The 24040-nt window shown below is 45.9% G+C and overlaps 1 protein-coding gene across 4 annotated transcripts in view; it reads left to right on the top strand.

Moving 5' to 3' along the window:
- Positions 1-1314: 1314 nt before the first annotated feature.
- DCAF17 (DDB1 and CUL4 associated factor 17) overlaps positions 1315-24040 on the top strand; it is a 29330-nt gene continuing 6604 nt past the window's right edge. The window contains exons 1-12 of one of the 4 annotated variants that reach the window (XM_082193087.1): positions 1315-1789; positions 4357-4573; positions 6327-6430; positions 10361-10451; positions 12088-12224; positions 14069-14147; positions 15381-15470; positions 16265-16372; positions 18301-18403; positions 20066-20208; positions 21695-21804; positions 22910-22997. In XM_082193087.1, the coding sequence (XP_082049213.1) occupies positions 4400-4573; positions 6327-6430; positions 10361-10451; positions 12088-12224; positions 14069-14147; positions 15381-15470; positions 16265-16372; positions 18301-18403; positions 20066-20208; positions 21695-21804; positions 22910-22997 (1227 nt within the window). In that variant the 5' untranslated portion in view covers positions 1315-1789; positions 4357-4399. The remainder of the gene's footprint in view (positions 1790-4356; positions 4574-6326; positions 6431-10360; positions 10452-12087; positions 12225-14068; positions 14148-15380; positions 15471-16264; positions 16373-18300; positions 18404-20065; positions 20209-21694; positions 21805-22909; positions 22998-24040) is intronic. The other 3 variants (XM_082193084.1, XM_082193085.1, XM_082193086.1) reach the window with 3 other exon arrangements.

Here is a 24040-nt window from a genome sequence, read left to right as displayed (position 1 = left end):
CACAGCGAAAGGCATTCACTCATTAGACCGTGTGAGAGCAACTTTTGCCCCGCCGGATATTTTTGCTTAACTACAACTCCCATCATCCCTTGCCACTGACTACACCTGCTGGGGGGCATGGGAGTTGTAGTTCAGCAACCATCTGGAGCAGCCTTTCTCAACCTGTGGGTCCCCAGATGTTGAACTACAACTCCCATCACACCTAGCTAGCAAGGCCAGAGCTCAGGGATGATGGGAGTTGTAGTCCAACATCATCTGGGGACCCACAGACAAAGGTTCCCACAACTGACTTAGACATATCAAACTTGGCAGAAGTTCCTCACATCAGGCACAGGGCCTCCACCACCATTTTTCAACTAGCGTTTCCACTGAACCACAGAGACTCCCATATCCCTCTTACTCCGAAGGAAGCGAGCACACGTGGGAGCCTTTCAATCTCAGGTAGCTTTCCTTGGATCTGCAGAAGTAAACTCAAACGCTTCTATTTAAGGCATCTTTCACGCACTGCAAATGCCGACGCCAGTATTGTCAATTTCCCTTTTCTTTTTGAAATTAATTTTTATTTGATTTCACAAATATAGAATTATAATAATACAACCATACACACCCACAATTAAATATTCTTCCGAATCTCGGGACTTCCCACCTTCCCCTCCGTAGGTCCTATATTAAACCTTTTCTACTGCATCTTTTTGAATAGTCCATTGCATCTTTTTCAATAGTCCACCAGACGCGGGGTTACGACTGCTCTCTTAGCTAGACTACCTTAAGACATTCGGGCATTTAATTTTAGGGTTTTAATGTTTGTTTGTTTTCTCTGCCGGCTCAGCAGTTTTAACCAAAACGGTTTTTTGAAAGCAGGTAATATCTAATGCAACCTTGATTCCCACGAGGAGAAAAGAACTCACCTTCAGGGCGCAATATGCCATGCAGTGCCAAAACAACAAAAAAAACTAAAACACTTTTCGGACATTCTTATCCACGTGCTTCCTCGCGTCCAGTCGTTAAGTTATCAAATGTAATGATATTCCAAAAAAATAAGAAGAAATGTGCAGGGCGTGGGTATTAATAATAATGATGATGATGATGATGATGCAAGGTGCTGCCCTTAACACTTGCACGGCTCCTTCGTGCAACCTTCTCAACCCTCCGCTCCCGCGCTGCAAACCAGCAGCCGATCAAGCCGGAGAAACCCGAACCAGCGCGCGGCCTCCCGCCCTTGCGCGCGCAGAGGGTTTCGGGAGCCGTAGTCCCCGAGACTCTCGCGCTCCGCTCCCCTCGGAGGTAGTCGACGGCGAGGGAAACTACGTTTCCCGCCGTGCATTGCGAAGAGGCGGAGACGGGGAAACGAAAGTGTTCCTGCCGAAGAAACAGGCCCGGTTTTGGAGGCGCGCGTGGTTTTAACTCCTGCGCCGTCCTGAGAGGTTTGTTGTTGCTCTGCGCGCGCGCGCTGGGTAGTCGGGGGCGCGCGAGGGCATAAAAAGAGGCTATATTATATATCTATATGTTGTTTTAAAGTTGCTTTGTGCGAAACGGCAGCCTTCCCCGCTTGGAAGGTTTGCAATGGAGTCCTGTGCCTGTTGAGTCGATCACTAAGCCCCGCCTCGTGTGCCGTCGGGCTTACTCCCGAGTAAGTTCCTGCTGGGCGGATCTTGATCCTGGACGGTTGTCGGGCGGCAGATTCCACACCGATAATGTAGAGATCCAGCGCCTGCGGCTACATCCCTGACCCCCTTTGCTTGCATTCGCGGAGAAGCCCCAATGCGTTCCAGTGAGTCTTGACTCCCAAGTAAGTTTACGCGCGAGGATTGCACCTTCAGAACCGTAAACTGGGATTGCCTCGAGTCCGGGATTGAAAAGATGCCCCCCTCCCCTTCTCTATCCCGGTAATGTACGGAGAGAGAAGTGTTGGGGGCGAAATGCCACGTGAGCTCGCATTGCAATCGCTGGTGATGGGCAGACAAGTGTAAACTATCGTTACCAGGTTTTTTTCAATGAATCCGGGGACCCTTCTGGTTTTTTGGGGTTTTTTGGAAGCTGAGTAGCAACAGGGAGGGACGGGGTGGCACAGAGCCTAGGACTTGCCGATCAGAAGGTCGGCGGTTCGAATCCCTGCGAAGGGGTGGGTTCCTGTTGCTCAGTCCCTGTTCCTGCCAAGCTAGCAGTTAGAAAGCACATCAAAGTGCAAGTAGATAAATAGGTACCGCTCCGGCGGGAAGGTAAACGGCGTTTCCGTGCGCTGCTCTGGTTCGCCAGAAGCGGCTTAGTCATGCTAGCCACATGACCCGGAAGCTGTACGCCGGCTCCCTCGGCCAATAAAGCGAGATGAGCGCCACAACCCCCAAGTCGGTCACAACTGGACCTAATGGTCAGGGGTCCCTTTACCTTTACCTAGCAACAGGGAGTCAGTAGTGGGGATGGTGAGGCAAAGTAGTGGGGATGGTGAGGCAAAGTAGTGGGGATGGTGAGGCTGCTGCCGCCACAGGGTTGCAAATCTGGGGACATTCTGGGGACGGAATTTGTCCGGGGACAGATTTGCAAATCCGGGGACTGTCCCCGGGAACCGGGGACATCTGGTAACCCTAGTGTAAACTGTCTGGAACAGGAAATAGATTCCCGTGCATTTCCTCTTAACGCCGGAGTTTTGGAAGGAGCTGTTGACTCCTGCGTGTCTCCCTGACTGCGGGGAACTGGGATCCTATGCACACTGCCAGTTTGCATAAGGTTAGCAGATTTTTTTCAAAGAATCCGGGGACGCCCCTTTTTTTTTTGTAAGAGAAAAAAATTTATTTTTTTATTTTGTTAAAAAATCAAGAAGTAATATCTTCTCTTCTGTGGTCTTCTCTGTTGCATGGCCTTCTTCTGGGCCCTGGCCAGCTCTCTTGGGGTGCTAGCCGCCGTGGAGTAGGCTCCGGCTGGGCCTGGGCTCAGCCACGTGTCCTTGCACTCCTGGTGCTCCCCTACCTCTCCTTCACAGCGGCAGTGGTGTGGCAAGGTCAGGGCTCCCCTTTTTTTCTCCTTCCTCTTTCTCTCTCTTCCTTCTCCTCTCCTCCTTCTCCCTGCATCGGCTCCAGGGTTTTCCTGGCCCCGGACCACCGCTGGGCGGGTGGCCTGGTGCTCTCACTCCCCTCTCGATTAAGTCGCAGGGTGTGTGGGTCAGCAGCAGTGGCGTAGCGTGGGTTGTCAGCACCCGGGGCAAGGCAAGTAATTTGCGCCCCCTAGCCCGTGGATTTGCGCCCCCTAGCCCGTGGATTTGCGCCCCCTAGCCCGTGGATTTGCGCCCCCTAGCCCGTGGATTTGCGCCCCCTAACCCTAACCCCCAGATGTTGCGCCCGGTGCAGCCGGCCCCCCCTGCACCCCCCACGCTACGCCACTGGTCAGCAGTTCCCCCAGTTGATGCACCAGACGTCCCCGGTTCCCCGGAGCCAGCCTGGTAGCGCAGTTGGCTCTGGCTGGCTTCAGGAGCTGCTGGCTGCTGTGATGTCCGCCATTTTGCCTCGCCGGAAGTCCGCATATGATGTGTCTTGTGCCGTTGAACCAATCATGCAACATTCATTTCCTACTAATAAATCTACAACACTTAAAATATAAATCCAGGGACATTCAATGAAATCTGGGGACATTCCCGGGATGGATTTTGTCCGGGGACAAATTTGTAAATCCGGGGACTGTCCCCAGGAAACGGAGGCGTCTGGTAACCGTAAGTTTGCAATGCTGAGCATGTTTGACTGAGAAGGAAGCCTCTTTTAAGTTCCGTGGGTTTTATCCCAAGGTAAAGAAAGAAAGCCCCATTGAACACAGTGGGACTTGCCTGTGAGTAAACTTGTACAGGCTTAACACCCTAAAGCTGTAATCCTATGCACACTTGAAAATCTGGTGGGACTTTGGGTAGAGATGTATGTAGGATTGCATGATTATTTATGCATGGATGTCCATAGTAGGGTGATCAGGGGAAATAGGATGGGGCTCTCCTGGGTGTAGCCAGGATTTATGTTGGGGGGGGGGCAGAACTGAGCTATATGTGATTGCTCAGTTAATTAAGTATTTTTATTTATTTGCTTGATGGGGGGGTGCTCCTCTCAGTTATGTTCATGAGAGTTTTTAATCTTATGTTGGGAGCTGCCCAGAGTGACTGGGTAAACCCAGCCAGATGGGCGGGGTATAAATAGTAAATGATGATGATGATGAGAATTGTTGATTCCAGGCAACTCGTAAAGGTTCAGGAGCCTTGCCCCCTTTTTCCAAACTGCAAATCTAGCACATAGGATTGTACAGATGAGTTTTAGTTTTTGCTGTAGTTTATTTCCATATTTGGCTAACTGAACAACTTTTTTCTCCCTCCCCTCTTTTGTTTAGACTACTTGGGTGGAAGCAAGTGGAAGGTTGATGTTCCACCAACATGCTTTCCAGTTTGTCTGCCTTATCTGCCACAAGCAGATTACCCTCCGCTGACGCATTCGAAAATCGAAATATTTGCTTTGCACTCACCAGACGGTCACAGGGATTTCACACGAAAGATGCTGGTGTGGTCTATAGAAAAAACATGGGGATTCTGAGGAAGCTGGTATGCCAGGTAAATAGGTATTGAAAACCCATTAGCCCAGTGTTGCAGCTGAATTCGTTACATCTTGTGAAGAAAGTACTTCTGTGTAGAAACGAAATCCACATGTCAATCATAATGTTCCACCAGGCCTTTTGTCAGGGCGCAGCCTGACCCCCTCCTCTGGCAATCTGCACAAAATTTTGCTTGATGGTTGCCATTAATTTGATTTTAATTTGATTTAATTAATTTTATAATGAATGTTTTAGACTGTTGAACTATTTTGATTGTTGTTAGCCGCCCTGAGCCCAGCTTCGGCTGGGGTGGGCGGGATATAAATAAAATTTATTATTATTATTATTATTATTATTATTATTATTATCCCTGATAGGTTTCTCATGTAGAAAATTTGTAGTGTGTGAAGCAGTACTAACAGGGTGAATTTTCAGGGATTGTTAATGCAGGCAAGATTAAGAGGACTTTAATTTGATACACGGGACGCGGGTGGCACTGTGGGTTAAACCACAGATCCTAGGACTTGCCGATCAGAAGGTCGGCGGTTCGAATCCCCGCGACGGGGTGAGCTCCCGTTGCTCGGTCCCTGCTCCTGCCAACCTAGCAGTTCAAAAGCCTGTTAAAGTGCAAGTAGATAAATAGGTACCGCTCTGGTGGGAAGGTAAACGGGGTTTCCGTGCGCTGCTCTGGTTCGCCAGAAGTGGCTTAGTCATGCTGGCCACATGACCCGGGAAGCGGTATGCCGGCTCCCTCGGCCAGTAAAGCAAGATGAGCGCCGCAACCCCAGAGTCAGTCACGACTGGACCTAATGGTCAGGGGTCCCTTTACCTTTAATTTGATACACAGAAGATCAATGAGTTTCACACACAGTATTACTGACTCTTTTGGTTCTGTCATTGGTGCAATCCAATAAGTATCTACTCAGAAGTCCCATATTTGTTCATTGGGCTTACTCCTGAATGTTTATATTGTCTATTAAAAAAAATAAAGATCCTGACCTGCGGATGCCTGTGCTCCACTCAGGGTGACCAAGAAAGAAAATCAATTTTTAAAAAAGGAAACAAAAACCATGCTTTATAATCCAATATGATTTCTCCTCCTTGGTTATGAAATCAAAGCCCCATATCTTGCTAGAAGTTGTTGATGTAAGGTGAGTTCAGGGGTTATTCAGGGTAACTGATAGACTATGAGGAATTGTAGAAACTTTTTGGATTCTATAGCTAAGACTTTGTAGTTGAAGATGGAAAAGGTCTGCCATTCTTTATCACCTCAGCCCAAAATATTTGTAATGTAGAAATGCTACTTCCACTTCTTAATTTATGTTTTCTTTTCACCTTAATTAAGACATTACTGAAACCTATGCATGCCCACACATAGGCACACGATTGCAGCCATAGACCTCAGATTCCTGTTGTACAGGCTTTGTATCTGTAATGGAAGCCAGTGGAAATGTGTTTAATTGATACCAAAAATGAAATAATAACGTGCACATTTTACATTTTATTAAACCAAGGAAGTATAATGTTCTTTCTTACATGCAAAAATGTGTTTTTATTCACAAAATCCCTGTTTTTCTGATCTTTTACAGTAGTATATAATCATTTAAAAACAAACCAGTTTGTTAGAGTTCCTTTCCTAGGATCCTTTAGCCTAATACGGAAAACAGGCTTTGCATTCACTACAAAATGAATACAAATGATTAATGTAGGGCCATTTCAGGTACATTTCCTAAACCACATTTTTTATAACAGATCACTGTGATTTATTTCAGGAAAGTACAACATTCAGGAATGTTTGGACAACACATTCCACATCTCCAATTGCTTATCAAAGTGGGAGGATTTATTTCGACAATTATCGGTGCTGTGTGAGCAGGTATTTAATTTAAAAAACACACATTTAGAAGTGATTTTTCTCCTACATCTTGTGACGCTATCTCCTGCATAAATATTTGTAAAATGGAGGATTGCACAGTGGCACGGAATATCTCATTTTAAGAACAACAGTATTTTTGGGGAGACAATGTGGTGCAGTGGTTAGAGTGTTGAACCTTGAACTAGAAGTGGGGAGAACAAAGTTCAAATCCCTAGTCTGCCATGGTTTTATATATATACAGTGGTACCTTGGGTTAAGTACTTAATTCGTTCCGGAGGTCCGTTCTTAACCTAAAACGGTTCTTAACCTGAAGCACCACTTTTCTAATGGGGCCGCCGCTCCGCCGGAGCCTGGTTTCTGTTCTTATCCTGAAGCAAAGTTCTTAACCTGAAGCACTATTTCTGGGTTAGCGGAGTCTGTAACCTGAAGCGTATGTAACCTGAGGTACCAGTGTGTGTGTGTGTGTGTGTGTGTGTGTGTACACACACACATAGTCATGCCTCAGGTTACAGACACTTCAGGTTGCGTTTTTTCGGGTTGCAGACCGCCGAAACCTGGAAATACTGGAACGGGTTACTTCCGGGTTTCGGCGCATGCGCAGAAGCACCCAATTGCAACCCGCGCGTGTGCAGATGTGCCACTGCGGGTTGTGGACATGCATCCCACATGGATCACGTTTGCAACCCGAGCATCCACTGTATATACACACACACGTGGGCGCGTGCGCACACATACACATCTTCTATACATTTGTTTGTGTATGTGTGTGTAAGTCACTTTAAGACAAAAGATTTTTTTGTTTGTAAGTGACAAATAAACATAATAAATAAGACCTCTTTATTTTTCCATTCACATCCAAGGTCAAAATTGTTTTTCAAACGGGAGAGGATTTATGTTAAAAGAAATGCACGTGGTTGTTTAGAAATCCTAAGCATATGGATTTTTAAATAACTGCATGAATACACGTGCCTGCACACAGCTGTATGCATACAGGCGGCGACCATTTCGAGCGGGGGTTCCGTTCCTGCCCCCCTCCATCAGTGGAGTGTGTCACTTGGCCGCACCTAAAAGGGTTGCTGCCTGTAGTTCAGTGAATGTATTAGTCGTGCTGCCACACAAGCTGAGAGAAAAGAACAAACAGAGTTGTCGCTGTTTCCATTTGTAGTGGAAAGTTTGTTTTATTACTGTGCAATTTATGCATCCCAAATCACTTTGATACTGCTTCGTCCGTCATTTTACAATTGAACAAGAATTTGAGTAATTGTTGGTGTAATTGTGGTCGTGCATTTTATGTCTTTTTTTAATCTTGCTCTGTGGCTGTTTGCTGAAGTGCTTTGGTTAAATCTGTAAATAAAGACTTTGGTAAAATGTAACCGGGAAGAATAGCCTGTCTAGAAAAGTGGGATATTTGTCCCCTGAGCTCCCAGTTCAGCTCTAGGGTGGCCATTTATGTTTTGATTTTAAAAAGAGGGCAACTGAGGAGATAGATTTGTGTAATATTTGCATATGTGCACAAATAGGCATAGTTACAAATTTAGAATTCAAATAGAAATGCAATGCACCTCTTCATAGTGGGAAAGATCATGAGCGGTGACCTGTGGACCTGCTCAGTTTGTTGCTCAAGTTTTTATTGTCGAAGGCCAGCTTAAAGGCTCCTTCACTGCTGTTTCTGGTCCTTTAACTTTTCATCGGACTTAGGCCGGAGAGACCTTCAAACTGAAGACTCCTTCAGGCAGAGGACTGTCCTCAGCAAAGTAGGACACATGGCCATTGTGCTACTGTTGTTGCTGCTCTCAAAAACAGTCATATTAGTTCAGGAGTCACCAACTCTTTTTAAGCTGGCGCCACCCTTAGAGACAGAAAGAAAAAAATGGGTGTAAAAGTGAAATCCAGTTGAATAAATCTGAACCTTGAAGGGCTCGTGGAGCTGAAAGAGGAAGCAGGAAAGAGCGTCGCTCTTGCAACTTCCTCCTCCAGCTCTACGCAGGTGGCGCTGTGATCTAAACCGCTGAGCTTCTTGAGCTCGCCGATCAGAAGCTGGGCGGTTCAAATCCCCACGACGGAGTGAGCTCCCATTGCTCTGTCCCAGCTCCTGCCAACCTAGCAGTTCGAAAGCACACCAGTGCAAGCAGATAAATGGGTACCGCTGCAGCGGGAAGGTAAACGACATTTCTGTGTGCTCTGGTTTCCGTCACAGTGTCCTGTTGCACCAGAAGCGGTTTAGTCATGCTAGCCACATGGCCCAGGAAGCTGTCTGTGCATGAACGCCGGCTCCCTCGGCCTGAAAGCGAGATGAGCGCCGCAACCTCATAGTTGCCTTTGACTGGACTTAACCATCCAGGGGTCCTTTACCTTTTACCTTACTTTTAAGGGGAGAAAAGAAGGGCTCAGACATTTTGTGCATGCCACGGCCAGATCTCAAGGGTGATAAGGCGGCAGTGGTTGCCTGTCTTAGTTGTTGTTTTTAAGTTGTAGACTGCCCTACCACTGCAATTGTAGCATCTGTGGGCACTTACAGTAGGTTTAAAAAATAGCATCCAACAGAAATCAAATAATCTTGGTTATGGCATTTGGGGAAGCAGCCATATGTCACAACATACATGCACCTCTCCTTGGCATTGGTGCAACTTGTTCATTTTAGGCTCTGAACATAATGATCTTCCTGCAGAGTGTTCGGAGTTCAGCCTACACTCGAGTAGGACCCTGGCAGAGACACATGCCCGACTAGCATGTTCACTCCCTCCTGGTCTTTCGTTCAGGAGCTTCAAAAGCTTTCTTCTGCCCAAACATCACAGCGACAGATGCCAACAGATATCGGCACACTTAGGGATCCGCAGAAGTGTGAGCAGTTCGCATGACAGACCTCAGCAACTCAGCATTTTGGCTAATCTATTTACATATAAACACACAGAGCACTGCAACATGGCTCCCTCTCTCTCTAGCATCAGACAGCAAAGAGAAAAAAGAACAAAGGACAATTGTCCCACTTCACGGAACACAGTAACGCAAACATCCTGTCTTCATCACTTCCCACCCTGTTGAGTCAAAACATATATTGTCATGTGAAAGACAACAATCCCATGACTGCAATCATGGAGCAGGAATTCTAACACAGAGGAGTTCCTTAGATGGTAATGTGCATTACTTCAAAGTGCAGTAAGCCAGCCCAACTGGGTTTTTGAGGACCATCCTGGCTCACGTTGCTGAGTGAGGCATGGACATCTTCCCAGAAGTCTTGCCCTGATGGTGCCTTTGCACCTCAGAGATGACAGGCAAGAACAGGAGAGCTTTTGCCAGAGGCAGTCCCAGGCCCCTGCCTTCTCTGGCAATAGGAGGGACAAGGGAATGAAGAGGAGAGAAAGGACTTGGTCTTTGCTAAGGGTGCTGGGAATTGTAGCTCTGTAAGGGATGAACTGAGATGCAGGTGGTGCTGTGGGTTAAACCACAGAGCCTAGGGCTTGCCGATCAGAAGGTTGGCGGTTCGAATCCCCATGACGGGGTGAGCTCCCGTTGCTCGGTCCCTGCTCCTGCCAACCTAGCAGTTCAAAAGCACGTCAAAGTGCAAGTAGATAAATAGGTACCACTCCGGCGGGAAGGTAAACGGTGTTTCCGTGTGCTGCTCTGGTTTACCAGAAGTGGCTTAGTCATACTGGCCACATGACCCGGAAGCTGTACACCAGCTCCCTTGGCCAGTAAAGCGAGATGAGCGCCGCAACCCCAGAGTCATCCGTGACTGGACCTAATGGTCAGGGGTCCCTTTACCTTTACCCTAAGGGGTGAACTACAGTTCTCAGGATTCTGGGGGCATGGGCCTCATGCACTTATATGTACGGTGTGTATAAAGTCTTGATTGTTGTTTATAATAATAGCTAAGAAGACTTTTTGAATCATGGGAAATAATATACTCTAATTCCTGCCTCGCTTTCTCAGCACCACACCGGAGCCGAGGATAATTTATCAAATGCCAAGGCGGCCTAGATCGGAAAAAATAGAAGATGCTTTGTTATTGGAATGCCCAGTGGTAAGATTTCTTCTCCCCCCCCCCAACGAAACAACTTTCCTGAGAAAAACAAGAACCAGACTCCCTTGTGTCATCTTTAGCATATTATTATTTTCCTTCCTTCCTTCTTTCCTTTTAACTAGAAGTCCAACACATGAAATAATCTTTGGGGAGACATCTTTTGGGACTAAAGAAATCATCTTTTAAAGTGTGAGCAGCTCCTGTCTGTTCAGGCATTTACATGTGTACAGTCATCTTCCGATAATCAGGTTCAAATACGCTATGGGGGTGGACAAAACTCATCATTTTGTAAGCTTCGTTACAAGATTGTGAAGCCTCAATACACTGTATAAGAAATGTTTTAAAGCAAGCAGCTGATGGGTTTGCAAGTCATAATACGGTGCACGTTCTGAAAATCCACACCCAAGGCTGCTGTAACTAGCAAGTGCTTGTGTTGCGCTATGTTGCTGTTGCATTATTCCATATTGGAAACAGTGTTAGAAACAGAGATATGAAAGCTAGGAGCTAAAAGGCACCTTAAACCTAGGTTATGGGCGCAACAATGGAATGACTAGGCACACTTTTTTATAACAAGAATTTAAAGCTGGAAATGAATGAACTGCAGCTAAAATATTAGGTTCATTTTTCACAAGGTCTATTCCTTCCCCTCCCCACCCCCTAATATCCTTAAGAGGGTCTCTTCTCCAGTCTTCAGAGAGTAGCTGGAAGTGGGGAGGCAGAAAAAGCTCTTCCTTTCCTCCCACTCTGCAGTTTCAATCTGAAGTCTTAGGCGCAGTACTGCACCCAGAGCTCAGAAACAGCTCGCGATACTGAAATTCCCTGTCGCAAAATGCGCCAGGAACAAGGAGTTTCGAACACTGATTGTAAGGATGGCAAAATATCCATTCGCATAACAGCTGGAGTGCTACGGAGGGTGAAGGGGCTTGTATGTTACAAGTCCAGAAGTGGGGTGTCATGTGTCGCTTGTGTGTTCTGCCCACAAGGACACATTGCACAGCCCATTGGGATCCCTGTCAGAGGTGAACCAAGTCTCCAAATTGTGTAGAGCAAATGTTCAGAGGTGCCTTAAGTTCAGCGCTTCGCATTTTCTCTGTAGGAGAGCCAGTGTGGTGTAGTGGTTAAGAGCGGTGGACTCGTAATCTGGTGAACCGGGTTCGCTTCCCCACTCCTCCACATGCAGCTGCTGGGTGACCTTGGACCAGTCACACTTCTCTGAAGTCTCTCAGCCCCACTCACCTCACAGAGTGTTTGTTGTGGGAGAGGAAGGGAAAGGAGATTGTTAGCCGCTTTGAGACTCCTTAAGGGGAGTGAAAGGCGGGATATCAAGTCCAAACTCCTCCTCCTCCTCCTCCTCCTCTTCTTCTTCTTCTTCTTCTTCTTCTGGCATTCACACAGGTTCACTATTTGGGGTTGGGATGCGTACCCTTGTCACGGTTGAGAATCGCTTCACAGATAAGGAGCTGAGACTCCAACAAAGAGATGGGGGGGAGGTGCCCGTGGTTGTAGTTATTATCATTACTATTCTTAATAATGATTTAATTTCTATACCACCCTTCCTCTGAGGATCACAGGGCGGTTTACAATATAAAAACACAAAAATACACAACATAGGAACATTCTCTATTTCTCAATACAGGGTGAAGTGCTGCCAACTCCATCAGACTCCAAACCTTCCTTGTTGGTTCTGACAGCAAACAACTGGCTCTTTCGCCTTTCTGCAAGTACGGGAGAAATACTTGAAAAAGTGTACCTTACGTCCCAGTGCAAATTCAGGTAAAGAAGGTAGGCTTTAGTATAAGATTGCTTGAGGGTTACTTCTCAGCACAGAGTGAAATCCTGTGAATGCTTACTTGAAAGCAAGTACCTCCTAGTGGGGCATACTACTCTAGGCCACTATTCTGTGTCCACTTACTAGCGAGTAAGAGCCATTGAACTCAGCAGGACTTCATTTCAGCACAATCCAAAGTACATTGCCTCACAAGTAGGAATGGATAAATATACCTCGTGGTATATCATTTTTCCAGCTTTAAATTTAGTTCTCCACATTTCTGCAGCAATTTGCATTTTAAAAAAAAATCCTGTGAAAATTTGCCAGCGTTTTAATATGAATTTCTCATTAAAAAGCCGATTTGTTTGCTGTAGATTTGACTAATATACAGAACTGCATACAAACAACTGCATGTTATGATGCATTTTTGTAAGCAGTCTTCCCTTGTGTGCTTTTTTGTCTGTTATTTTTGCTAATATATGCATTTTAACACATATTTGCCCCTAATATAATGCAAATCTTTTCATATTGTTTGGTTGGAGAACTGTATTTGTACAATCTGGAGAGGTGTGACTTTCAGAAGTTGGCTGCCTTTCGATTCGCAGGTTGGTTGGAGAAGTGCAGATTAGCTAATTTCTTATTGGAATGCAAACAAAGCCAAATTTCCTTCCAAACTCAAAAGTACCTCTCCCTGGAATTGATAATTGTCTGTATTTCTGAGTCATGCACTCAGGATGGAAGCACCAACCTTTATCAGATTATGACCAGCCTTTGCCTTAATCATAGCCTTTTCTTGGAAGCTGGAAGAGGTGATAGCTGCTTGGGTCCCAAGGAAGATTGATTCCAAAATGATTTTAATATCTCTCTCTTACTGGGGAGAGAATGCTTCCGCTTCTTCAGGGCTTGCTTGGTACCAACAGAGCCTTTTAAGGTGTTTGTTTAACAGTGGCTGCTATTGCCTACTTCCTTTTGTCCAAGTAGGTCAGTCCTTTTTCTTGGCAGTTCCAGAATGGGAAAAGGGCAGCAGGGAATGGCTTGATGGGGTGGCAGCACTCACCCGACCTCTAGTCAGCTGCTGCCTTCCAGGAGGGGTGAGGAGGTGGCGAGGTCAGTTGGTGCAAATGCAGGAACCTCAGGTTGGCTCCTCTGCTATGTTTGCACCGCAGCAACACTGTCAGAATTCCTGCTCCGTGATTTCAGTCATGGGATTGTTGTCTTTCACATGACGGTATGTGTTTTGACTTCACAGAGTGGGAAGTGACAAGACAGGATGTTTGTGTTACTGTGTTCCGTGAAGTGGGACTATTGTCCTTTGTTTTCTCTCTGCTGTCTGATCCTAGAGAGAGAGGGAGCCATGTTGCAGTGCCCCGTGTGTGTTTATATGTAAATAAAGTAGATTAGCCAAAATGCTGAGTTGCTGAGGTCTGTCATGCGAACTGCGCAGACTCTGCGGATCCCTAAGTATGCCGATGTCTGTTAGCATCTGTCGCTGTGATGTTTGGGCAGAAGAAAGCTTTTGAAGCTCCCGAACGATCGACCAGGAGGGAGGGAACATGCCAGTTGGGTAGTAGGTGTCTCTGCCAGGGTCCTACTCGAGTGTAGGCTGAGCTCCTGACAAACACAACCCATCAGAGGTCAAGCAGAGTGCCACTGTCCACTGTTGGTAGAAGGAAGGGCCTGAGAGAGTGAAGTCTTCAAAGCATCTCAGCGAGGGATTTGCCACGGGCCCCATTTTCTAAAGGACATTGAAAACAAAGCCGTTCACTTTCCCAGAAAATAAATGGCATTTCATTTTGGTGTGTTTTGGTCCGTTTACCTTTTATTTGGTCCGTTTACCTTTTACCACTAGATATCTAAGTTGGGATGTTCCTCAAGAGGTCATGGTTGTCAAGTCAGCTCAGCAGAAGCTCCCTGCGGCCGCACGGCAGGTACGTGGAAAGTATTTGCTTTCAAAAGGAGACCTTTTGGGGTGCTTCTCATGTCATGCTATACAGGAAGCTTCAGGAACTGCTTCTCCCTGATTTTGCTTATGTGATTACAGTGGTACCTCGGGTTAAGTACTTAATTCGTTCTGGAGGTCCGTTCTTAACCTGAAACTGCTCTTAACCCGAGGTACTATTTCTGGGTCAGCGGAGTCTGTAACCTGAAGCGTATGTAGCCCGAGGTACCACTGTACTGTGTCTTTAAAGGACAAGGATACTTGGGGCATCCGAGTCTATAAAGTATCTTAGAACTTTGGGAGTCCCAGATCTGACTCGAGATGCCTTGTGAACAGCTTACGAAGCTCCCATTGTTCCAGGCATGTTTTGCGACAAGGAATTTCTTTAGCGCAAGCCGTTTCTGAGCTCTGGGCGCAGTACTGCGCCAAAGATTTCAGATTAAAGCTGCAGAGTGGAAGGAAAGGAAGAGCTTTTTCTGCCTCCCCACTTCCAGCTACTCTATGAAGACCGGAGAAGAGACCCTCTTAATAATATTACAGTGGTACCTCGGGTTACATACGCTTCAGGTTACAGACCCCACTAACCCAGAAATAGTGCTTCAGGTTAAGAACTTTGCTTCAGGATGAGAACAGAAATTGTGCTCCGGCAGCGCGGCAGCAGCAGGAGGCCCCATTAGCTAAAGTGGTGCTTCAGGTTAAGAACAGTTTCAGGTTAAGTATGGACCTCCAGAACGAATTAAGTACTTAACCCGAGGTACCACTGTAAGGGGGTGGGCAGGGGAAGGACTAGACCATGTTAAAAATGAACCTAATATTTTAGCTGCAGTTCTTTCATTTTCAGCTTTGTATCCTTGTTATAAAAAAGTGCGCCTAGACATTCTGTTGTCGAGCCCATAACCTAGGTTTAAGGTGCCCTTTAGCTCCTAGCTTTCATATCTCAGTTTCTAACACTTCTTGTTAATGGCTCGATCCAACTTGGGCAATCTTATCCAGATCACCCCACTCACCTCTTAATTCGGGAAGTACAGAAAGCCGATCCACACCCCTAGTGCATCTGTTTTCAGAGTGGTAGCCATCCTGCTCTCTCCCGAGAGATTCTACCATCATAAGTGCATACCTTTATATGTGCTTGAGGAAGAAGATAACCATAATTCATATCTACCTCTGTCCTATCATGCCCAAGCTGAAGTGTGATAACTGTTTCCGGAATGTTCCTTCCTAGGCTGGCATCCAGCAGTCTGTGCTTTTCTTCCTTGCCGTGTTCAGAGTTCTTCCGCTTTCGTTCATTGGGATGCTAGAACTTGACAAAAAAGTAAGTCTGTTATCCTAGGGGTTAGGTAAAGTTAAAGGGACCCCTGACCACCTAGGTCCAGTCGTAACCAACACTGGGGTTGCAGCGCTCATCTCGTTTTATTGGCCAAGGGAGCCGGCGTACAGCTTCCGGGTCATGTGGCCAGCAGGACTAAGCCGCTTCTGGCAAACCAGAGCAGCGCACAGAAATGCCATTTACCCTCCTGCCGGAGCGGTACCTATTTATCTACTTGCACTTGACGTGCTTTCGAACTGCTAGGTTGGCAGGAGCAGGGACTGAGCAACAGGAGCTCCACCCCGTCGCGGGGATTCAAACTGCCCACCTTCTGATTGGCAAGTCCTAGGCTCTGTGGTTCAACCCATAGCGCCACCCGCGTCCCAATATCCTAGGGGTTAGCTGGCCTCTTTTTGAGTGTTCTCAGAAAGTAATGCCATCGATCGGTACAAATTGCTAGTTTTAGAAAGCCTGAGAAGCCATTACTACTACTACTACTACTACTACTACTACTAAATTTACCGTATTTTTCCATGTATAACACACCCCGTATATGACGCTCCCTATTTTGAGGGACTCAAAATTAAGAAAATGGGGGCAACTGCCTCCATGTATAAGACTACCCCCCCCCTTTTAACATTATTTTTTAGTTTTAAAAAAATAGTATTATACACCGAAAAGTACGGTATATACTGCGCTGTATGGCTCCGGGTCCTAATTCTAACCAATGCTGGTGATTTTTGTCAAGTGTAGGAGGCCTCTACTGATCTCTTCATTTATTTTCTTTCCGCTCAATCCAGATCTTTGGAAACAGCATGACAGACGCCACGTTGTCTCATAACATGCTGGTTGTGACACACAGCTCTGGCCTTGTCAGGCTGTACAGCTTCCAGGCTATCTCTGAGCAGGTAAAGGACCACGAGCAGAATCAGTGCAGTGCCGTTGATGCAGACGTTGTTTTAGAGTAACATAGCTAGCATGCTTAAGGTTGGGGAGAAGCAGCAGAAGGAGGGGAAAAGCAGAGGTAAAAAGGCATTGATATGAGTCAGTTACAAATATCCCCTACTGCATATCAGCATAAACTTGGTTCCTGAATCATACAGAGAGGGCGAATTTGCTCTCCACGGAACTCCAAAAGAAGTGTATGGGAAAAGAACAACAACGGAAACAAAATGAGGTCAGCTTATTTTTTGTGGGTGGCAGAGATGTGCCTCCCCAGATTGGACTTTCCCAACTTGATGCCCTTCAGAGATTGCTGGTGTGCAGCTTCTGCCATCCCCGGCAACTGGTCATGTGACTAATGGCGTTTGGTGTTCAACGGGGCCTTTGCAGGGCTGGAGAAGGCCATTGTTCCAACAACCGCGCCAGCGGTATCATCCTAGCCATAGCATTTTGCAGTGCCTCAGAACCTTTGTCAGCCACATTCCCTTCTGTGAGCAACCTTCCTCATGCTGGTAAGTGGACAGGACCCTGAGGCAAAACCAGCCAGACTCGGATGGTCCTTCATGCAGACTAGGGCGGTCCAACGCACAGCCCAAGGCCTGCATGTGGCCCTCGAGGCAACATTTGACGCTCTCCACCCCACCCCAGCCTTCCCCAAGCCAGGTAAGTGAGGCACTGGGCTTGGGGAAGGAGGTGTGAGGGCCCTGACAGTGTCCTAGATGTCCTAGAGCATCTAGATCAAGGGAAGTAATAGTGCCACTGTATTCTGCTCTGGTCAGACCTCACCTGGAGTACTGTGTCCAGTTCTGGGCACCACAATTCAAGAAGGACACTGACAAACTGGAACGTGTCCAGAGGAGGGCAACCAAAATGGTCAAAGGCCTGGAAACGATGCCTTATGAGGAACGGCTAAGGGAGCTGGGCATGTTTAGCCTGGAGAAGAGGAGGTTAAGGGGTGATATGATAGCCATGTTCAAATATATAAAAGGATGTCACATAGAGGAGGGAGAAAGGTTGTTTTCTGCTGCTCCGGAGAAGCGGACACGGAGCAATGGATCCAAACTACAAGAAAGAAGATTCCACCTAAACATTAGGAAGAACTTCCTGACAGTAAGAGCTGTTCGACAGTGGAATTTGCTGCCAAGGAGTGTGGTGGAGTCTCCTGCTTTGGAGGTCTTTAAGCAGAGGCTTGACAACCATATGTCAGGAGTGCTCTGATGGTGTTTCCTGCTTGGCAGGGGGTTGGACTCGATGGCCCTTGTGGTCTATTCCGATTCTATGATTCTATGATTCTATTCTATGATTCTACTTCCCAAAGCCTAGTTAGTGCTTTCCCTGCATTGGGAAGGATGTGGAAGGGCTCTAGGACCCTACCAGAGCCTTGCAACTCCTTCCCAAAGGCCAACCCGGCTTTGGGAAGGCAGCACAAGGGGTGGGGAGGTGGGGTGTCAGATTTTGGCCTTGCTTGCCTCTGGCCCTGCCCAACAAGGCAGTGTGCATCCTGTGGGTTCCCTGCCAAAGTGCGGCCCACGTGGTCTGAAAAGTTGGACTGCCCTGATTCAGGCAAGCGAGAGGCATCAAGAGTTCAAGATCACATTCCAGCCAGGCAAGAACGCTTTGGGTGCAAAGGAAGGGCCAGTGAGGGGCAAGGCCTGGAAGAGTCCTGAGGACCATCCAGAGAGGCCCTTCTAGGCTTCAGGTTCTCGCTCCGTTTTCATTTGCATACGCTTCCAGAGATAAATGTTGGAGCTCAGATTTAGAAACCAGGAATAACTTAAAAACAAACAGACTTAAAACTTCCTTAGATGAGGAAACAGTGCAGCAACTTTCTTTAGAATAGAACAATCATACATGTGTCAAAAGAATTAAGCAGGTTTCTTTTGTTTTCTTTTAGTTCACAGTGTGCCAGGTGGATCTGGGACAAAAGTACTTGAACGGCAGAGGTGGGATTGTGGGAAAATACCCCTTTGGCATTCCCTGCAATATTAAAATAACAGGTATTTCTATGGGGTTATAGTTTCATTACCACAAGGGGTCAGTTTCATGTTTTAGAAAAAGCCCTAGCGCTGCCAGTAACTGGTGCTTTTATGTGCATTGGTATAGTAATTGTTTTAGAATTTGTATTAATACTGTTAATGCAGTCCTTTGCGTGTCTCCTCAGAAGTAAGCACCACTGCATTAGTTTGGGCTTACTCCCAGGAAAGGATATATAGGATTGCAGCCTTTCTCTCTCTCTCTCTCTCTCTCTCTCTCTCTCTCTCTCTCTCTAGCTTTGGACTGTTATCCTGTCCCCTGTGGCTTTGGAGAGCATAAAACCTAGTACAGTCGTACCTTGGAAGTCAAATGGAATCCGTTGACTTCCAAAACGTCAAGTTGACTTCCAAAACGTTCAGAAACCAAAGCACAGCTTCTGATTGGCTGCAGGAAGCTCCTGCAGCCAATCGGAAGCCCCGTCAGACATTCAGCTTCCAAAAGCAGTTTGCAGACCAGAACGGTCACTTCCAGGTTTGCAGCGTTGCAGAGCCAAAACATTCGAGAACTAAGCTATTTGAAAACCAAGGTACGACTGTACAATTTGCAATGTACAATGCAATGTAACAGCTTCAGCTGGTAAGACCGTTATGTCCATTCCTGGATCAGGCACTAGCTTGACCACTGCTGTCCATGCAAGATTGGATAACTCCAATGTGCTCCACATGGGTTCAGAATGCAGCTAGGCTGCTTTGGGGAACAAACTATCGCCAGCATATTGCTTGCAAGATTTGCAGTGGCAACCAATCTGTTACCAGGCAGACTTTAAGGTTTTGGTGCTAACATACAAGGCCATGTGCAGCTCAGGACCAGGTTACATAGGAGACCACATTATCCCTTGTGTATGAAATAGGTCACTGCATTATCCGGGAGACTTCTTCCTTGAAGTTCCTAAAATACTAGAAGCCCACTCCACAGTAGCTCTGAGCTACTGGGCTTTCAGCATGTCTTATGAGAGTTGGCAGGCACCTAACATGTGTACTTTATAGAAACAATTGAAGATATTTTTGTTCCGGCAAGCTATCCTTAGTGGTCATTTCGTACTGTTTTGTAAACTGTTTTTGACTATTTATATACTATACTTGTGAAATGCCCTGAGACACACGTGAAAGGCGATTCACAAATTACCATATCTTTTGCTCTATAAGACTCACTTTTCCCCTTCTAAAAAGTCAGGGGAAATGTGTGTGCGTCTTACGGAGCAAGTGCAGGCTGCGCAGCTATCCCAGAAGCCAGAACAGGAAGAGGGATCGCTGCTTTTGCTGCGCAGCAAAAATATCCCTCTTGCTGTTCTGGCTTCTGAGATTCAGAATATTTTTTTTCTTGTTTTCTTCCTCCAAAAACTAGGTGCGTCTTATGGTCTGGTGCATCTTATAGAGCGAAAAATACGGTAATAAAATAAACACAACCTGTAAAGGGAAAATGTGATTTCTTGTGGCCTTTATTATATTGTCCAGGTGTCTGTTTTGTGTACTGCTAATTCAAAGCAAGGTTGCAGTGTTCCGCACAATCATTGTTGCACTATAAACTTTTGGTGTTTAGTGGCCGTAAAGTCTTGTGTGTGTGATCTTTAAAGCTTTACCGAAGAACAAATGGAATTATGAAGCTGTTCATGTTAACATTCGCAGGTACCCCAGATCTGCTTTTTGAAGTGTCTTCCCTGGAGAACACATTTCAAATTGGAGGATGCCCTTGGCATTACATCATCACTCCTAACAAGAAAAAACAGAGAGGAATCTTCCACGTTTGTTCATTGAAAGACCACACTTTGGTAAAGCTGTTCAAGTGTCACATATTGATTATCAATCAGAAAATTGTGGGTGTGTAAAAAAGGAAGAGAACCATTCAGCATTATTTCCTAAGAACTCAGTCGGTAGAGCATGAGACTTTTAATCTCAAGGTCACAGATTCCTGGATTGCAAGGGGTTGGACTAGATAATTCTATTCCAACTCTACTATTCTACGTTTCCATGATTCATTTCTCATTTTTCACTTGTGTTTCCCTGATTGCCCCATTTCAAGATAGAGTCGCGTATGTAGAATCACGTTCAACGTTAGGTTGCCCTGTCTTCTGTTTGTATGCAGTGGTACCTCGGGTTAAGTACTTAATTCGTTCCGTAGGTCTGTTCTTAACCTGAAACTGTTCTTAACCTGAGGTACCACTTTAGCTAATGGGGCCTCCCACTGCCGCCGCGCTGTTGGAGCATGATTTCTGTTCTCATCCTGAAGCAAAGTTCTTAACCCGAGGTACTATTTCTGGGTTAGCAGAGTCTGTAACCTGAAGCGTATGTAACCCGAGGTACTACTACATAAGGAAACATCCTTGTATTGTTGGATTAAGCACAGACATGAATACAAAATCTAGGGATAAGATCCCAGGATGTGAGCAAGACGTATGCCACATACTTTTGAGCGGCTGTTTTCCTGTTGCAAAGATGTGCATCTTCTGCCCACCTTCCTTGCAGCCTTACAATAATATTTGGAGGCAGCAGGGCGAAAATAGTGGGTTCAGTATTTAAAGCAGCTTTTCCCAATGTGGTGCCCACTTTGTACTGCAACTTACATCAGCACAGCTATGTGCTTGTTGGGGCTGATGCATAGCTGTCAACTTTTCCCTTTTCTTGCGAGGAATCCTATTGGGAATAAGGGAATTTCCCTTTAAAAAAGGGAAACTTTAACAGCTATGGGCTGATGGGATATGGAGCATGACAATATCTGGAGGGCCACAGGTTCCCCACCTCTGATTTTTTTTTTTTTAAATTAAATACTCAGGGAAGGTGTCGTATCCAGTTAGTAGTCAATTTATACAGGCAAGCATTAAATTGTGTTTCAGTCTAATTGCTTTGGCATCAAAATCTGAAGGGCTCATACCTGTCGTAGCTCATCCCTTTTTAAAATTACTTTGGTAAAGTACCCTTGTAATAAATTAGATGGAAAACTGCATGTTTTATTTACACTCTTTGTGTCCCCCAGGAATAGATTTCTTAGTAGTCAATATGGGTTGGAAACAGAACTGCAAGGTTAGCCAAATGGATTGTATTCTGGGATGAGATATTGAACAATATTCTGTGAGAAGTGGGGTGAATTTGGACTGTGGAAACCAATGTTAAGTTGCCTAAAATAGGACAACACCCCAAACTTCCTTCTAGGAAGATCGGTATACAAATGCGTGCTATAACTTCTCAGTGTACATTAGACAGAGGAGTCTCTTCTGTGTTTGTCTGAGATAACTTACATGTTTTATTCCATCATTCCAGGCAAAGAACGGTATCCAGGATATGGAATGTTCCTCGTTGGAACCTGACTGGATATCTTTCCACCCAGACACTTCTGGAAGAGTGCTGCATGTGGGACCAAGTTTGATTAAGTAAGTCTTGCCGTGAAAGTAGCCTGTGCCTACCTGTGACTCCGTCGTTCTTTAGTCTTCATTGAGGGATTCACTGTCCCAGCTTGCAGGTGGCGCTGTGGTCTAAACCACTGAGCCTCTTGGGCTTGCCGATCAGAAGGTCGGCGGTTCGAATCCCTGCGACGGGGTGAGCTCCCGTTGCTTTGTCCCAGCTCCTGCCAACCTAGCAGTTCGAAAGCATGCCAGTGCGAGTAGATAAATAGGTACCGCTCCGGCGGGAAGGTAAACAGCGTTTCTGTGCGCTCTGGTTTCTGTAACGGTGTCCCGTTGCAACAGAAGCGGTTTAGTCATGCTGGCCACAAGACCCGAAAAGCTTTCTGCAGACAAACGCCGGCTCCCTCGGCCTGAAAGCGAGATGAGTACCACAACCCCATGGTCGCCTTTGACTGGACTTAACCGTCCAGGGGTCCTTTACCTTTTTACCTTTAGCTGTCCAAGCTGAATGTCTGATTGGCCAAGGTTTCCGTGTCCTTATAGATGTGTTTGGGAAAGAGTTAGGCATATTCATAGCCGTGATAGCTAAATGGAACCTACATGTTCAGAGGCAGTATATATGTAGATACTATATGCTGGAGGCATGTATCAGTGGTGGGTTGTTGCCTTCAAGCTTATTGGAGGCATCCTGTTTATCATCTTTATTTCTTTATTGGAGGTTCATTGTTTATCATGATCTTGAATCACCCAACATAAATTTATAGCAATATCCCGTAGCTAGATCTTCCAGTTTATATTTTCAAAGGTGATTAATTTCTGGATTCCCAAAGAATTAAAGTAGAAATGTTTTACCTGCATGTGCACTTGCATGTATGCAACAGAGTCCTGGATCATGCCCTTTGATACCACCATTACACACAGGAACACAAGAAGCAGTATTGTATGGTCTGGCATATGGCAGGTTCTGATGCTGTTACCCAAAAGATGCCAAATATGTGCTTATTAAAAATGTGCTGGTTCCTGACTCCATCGCTCCATCTCAGAATGCATAGTGGCTGTGAAATTAGTGTTTTATTTCCCCACCACATCTTCCTGTGAACGTGACTCTCTTGGTTTCATTTTTCTCAACCAGAGTTTTGAAGCTGAAGGAATCTGAAAATAACGCAGAACAGCAGGAAGTTACGGAAGACTTTGTCATACGGGCCAACAGGAGAAATAATGTGAGAATGTAACAACAAACTTGGATTGTTGTTGTTGTTGTTATTATTAAACTTTTTTATTTGTGCAATTTGTATATTGTAGAGACCCCTCATCTCATTTCAGCTCTAGCTCAGATGGGGAGAAATTAACTTTCATTTAGCGCTGGTTCACACCTGCAGCTTCCTGACTCATTCACAGTCAAAACTTCTCTGTTCACCTGCGTCAGTACTTTTCAGTGGAGACAACTTTGAGCTGGATGCATGAATGGTTATCAGGTGATGAAGATTCATGCGTGTGAATCAATCCTTTGTGGCCATTGTGTAGCAAGAGGCAGGCTTGGTCCTGTGCTGAAGCCGTTAACTGTTTAGGGATGTGTGGCTTTAAAATGTTTCCATTGCATCTGAAAGTAGTTGCATGGAAGCAGATCACAAAAACGTACCATTGAGAAGACCTGGAAACTCACCATGAGTTATTCATGACTTGCATCTGAAGACCTGAAGTTTAAGTGCGGCTCACAAACCGACATATAGGGCCGTTTTTTTCAGATAAGGGGTCAGGCAGCTTTGAAATTAAAGCGGTGCTACATTCGAAAATCCTCCTTGAGGAGAAAATGTGTGCTGTCAAAAAGTTGCTAACATCAGAGAAAGATGGGATTTGCCCCTTGTGTGTAAGTTGCTAAATTGTTTAGTCTCTGTGTACCAAGTGGAGCTAAAAATAACTATTGTTATTACAGTCATACCTTGGATCCTGAACGCCTTGCGAGTCGAATGTTTTGGCTCCCGAACGCTGCAAACCCGGAAGTGAGTGTTCTGGTTTGCGAACGTTCTTTGGAACCCGAACCTCTTCCGTAGCTTCCGATTGGCTGCAAGAGCTTCCTGGATTTCCATAGCTCTTACTTTCCATGGCTCTTACTTCCTGTACGCTATTTACCGTATTTTCTGCTCTATAAGACCCACCAGACCACAAGATGCACCTAGTTTTTGGAGGAGGAAAACAAGGAAAAAAATATTCTGAATCTCAGAAGCTAGAACAGCAAGAGGGATTGCTGCGCAGTGAAAGCAGT

The sequence above is a fragment of the Podarcis vaucheri genome, assembly GCF_965113315.1.
Source record: "Podarcis vaucheri genome assembly, chromosome: 1".
Classification (NCBI taxonomy): domain Eukaryota; kingdom Metazoa; phylum Chordata; class Lepidosauria; order Squamata; family Lacertidae; genus Podarcis; species Podarcis vaucheri.
This window is presented reverse-complemented; position numbering and strand designations above follow the sequence as displayed.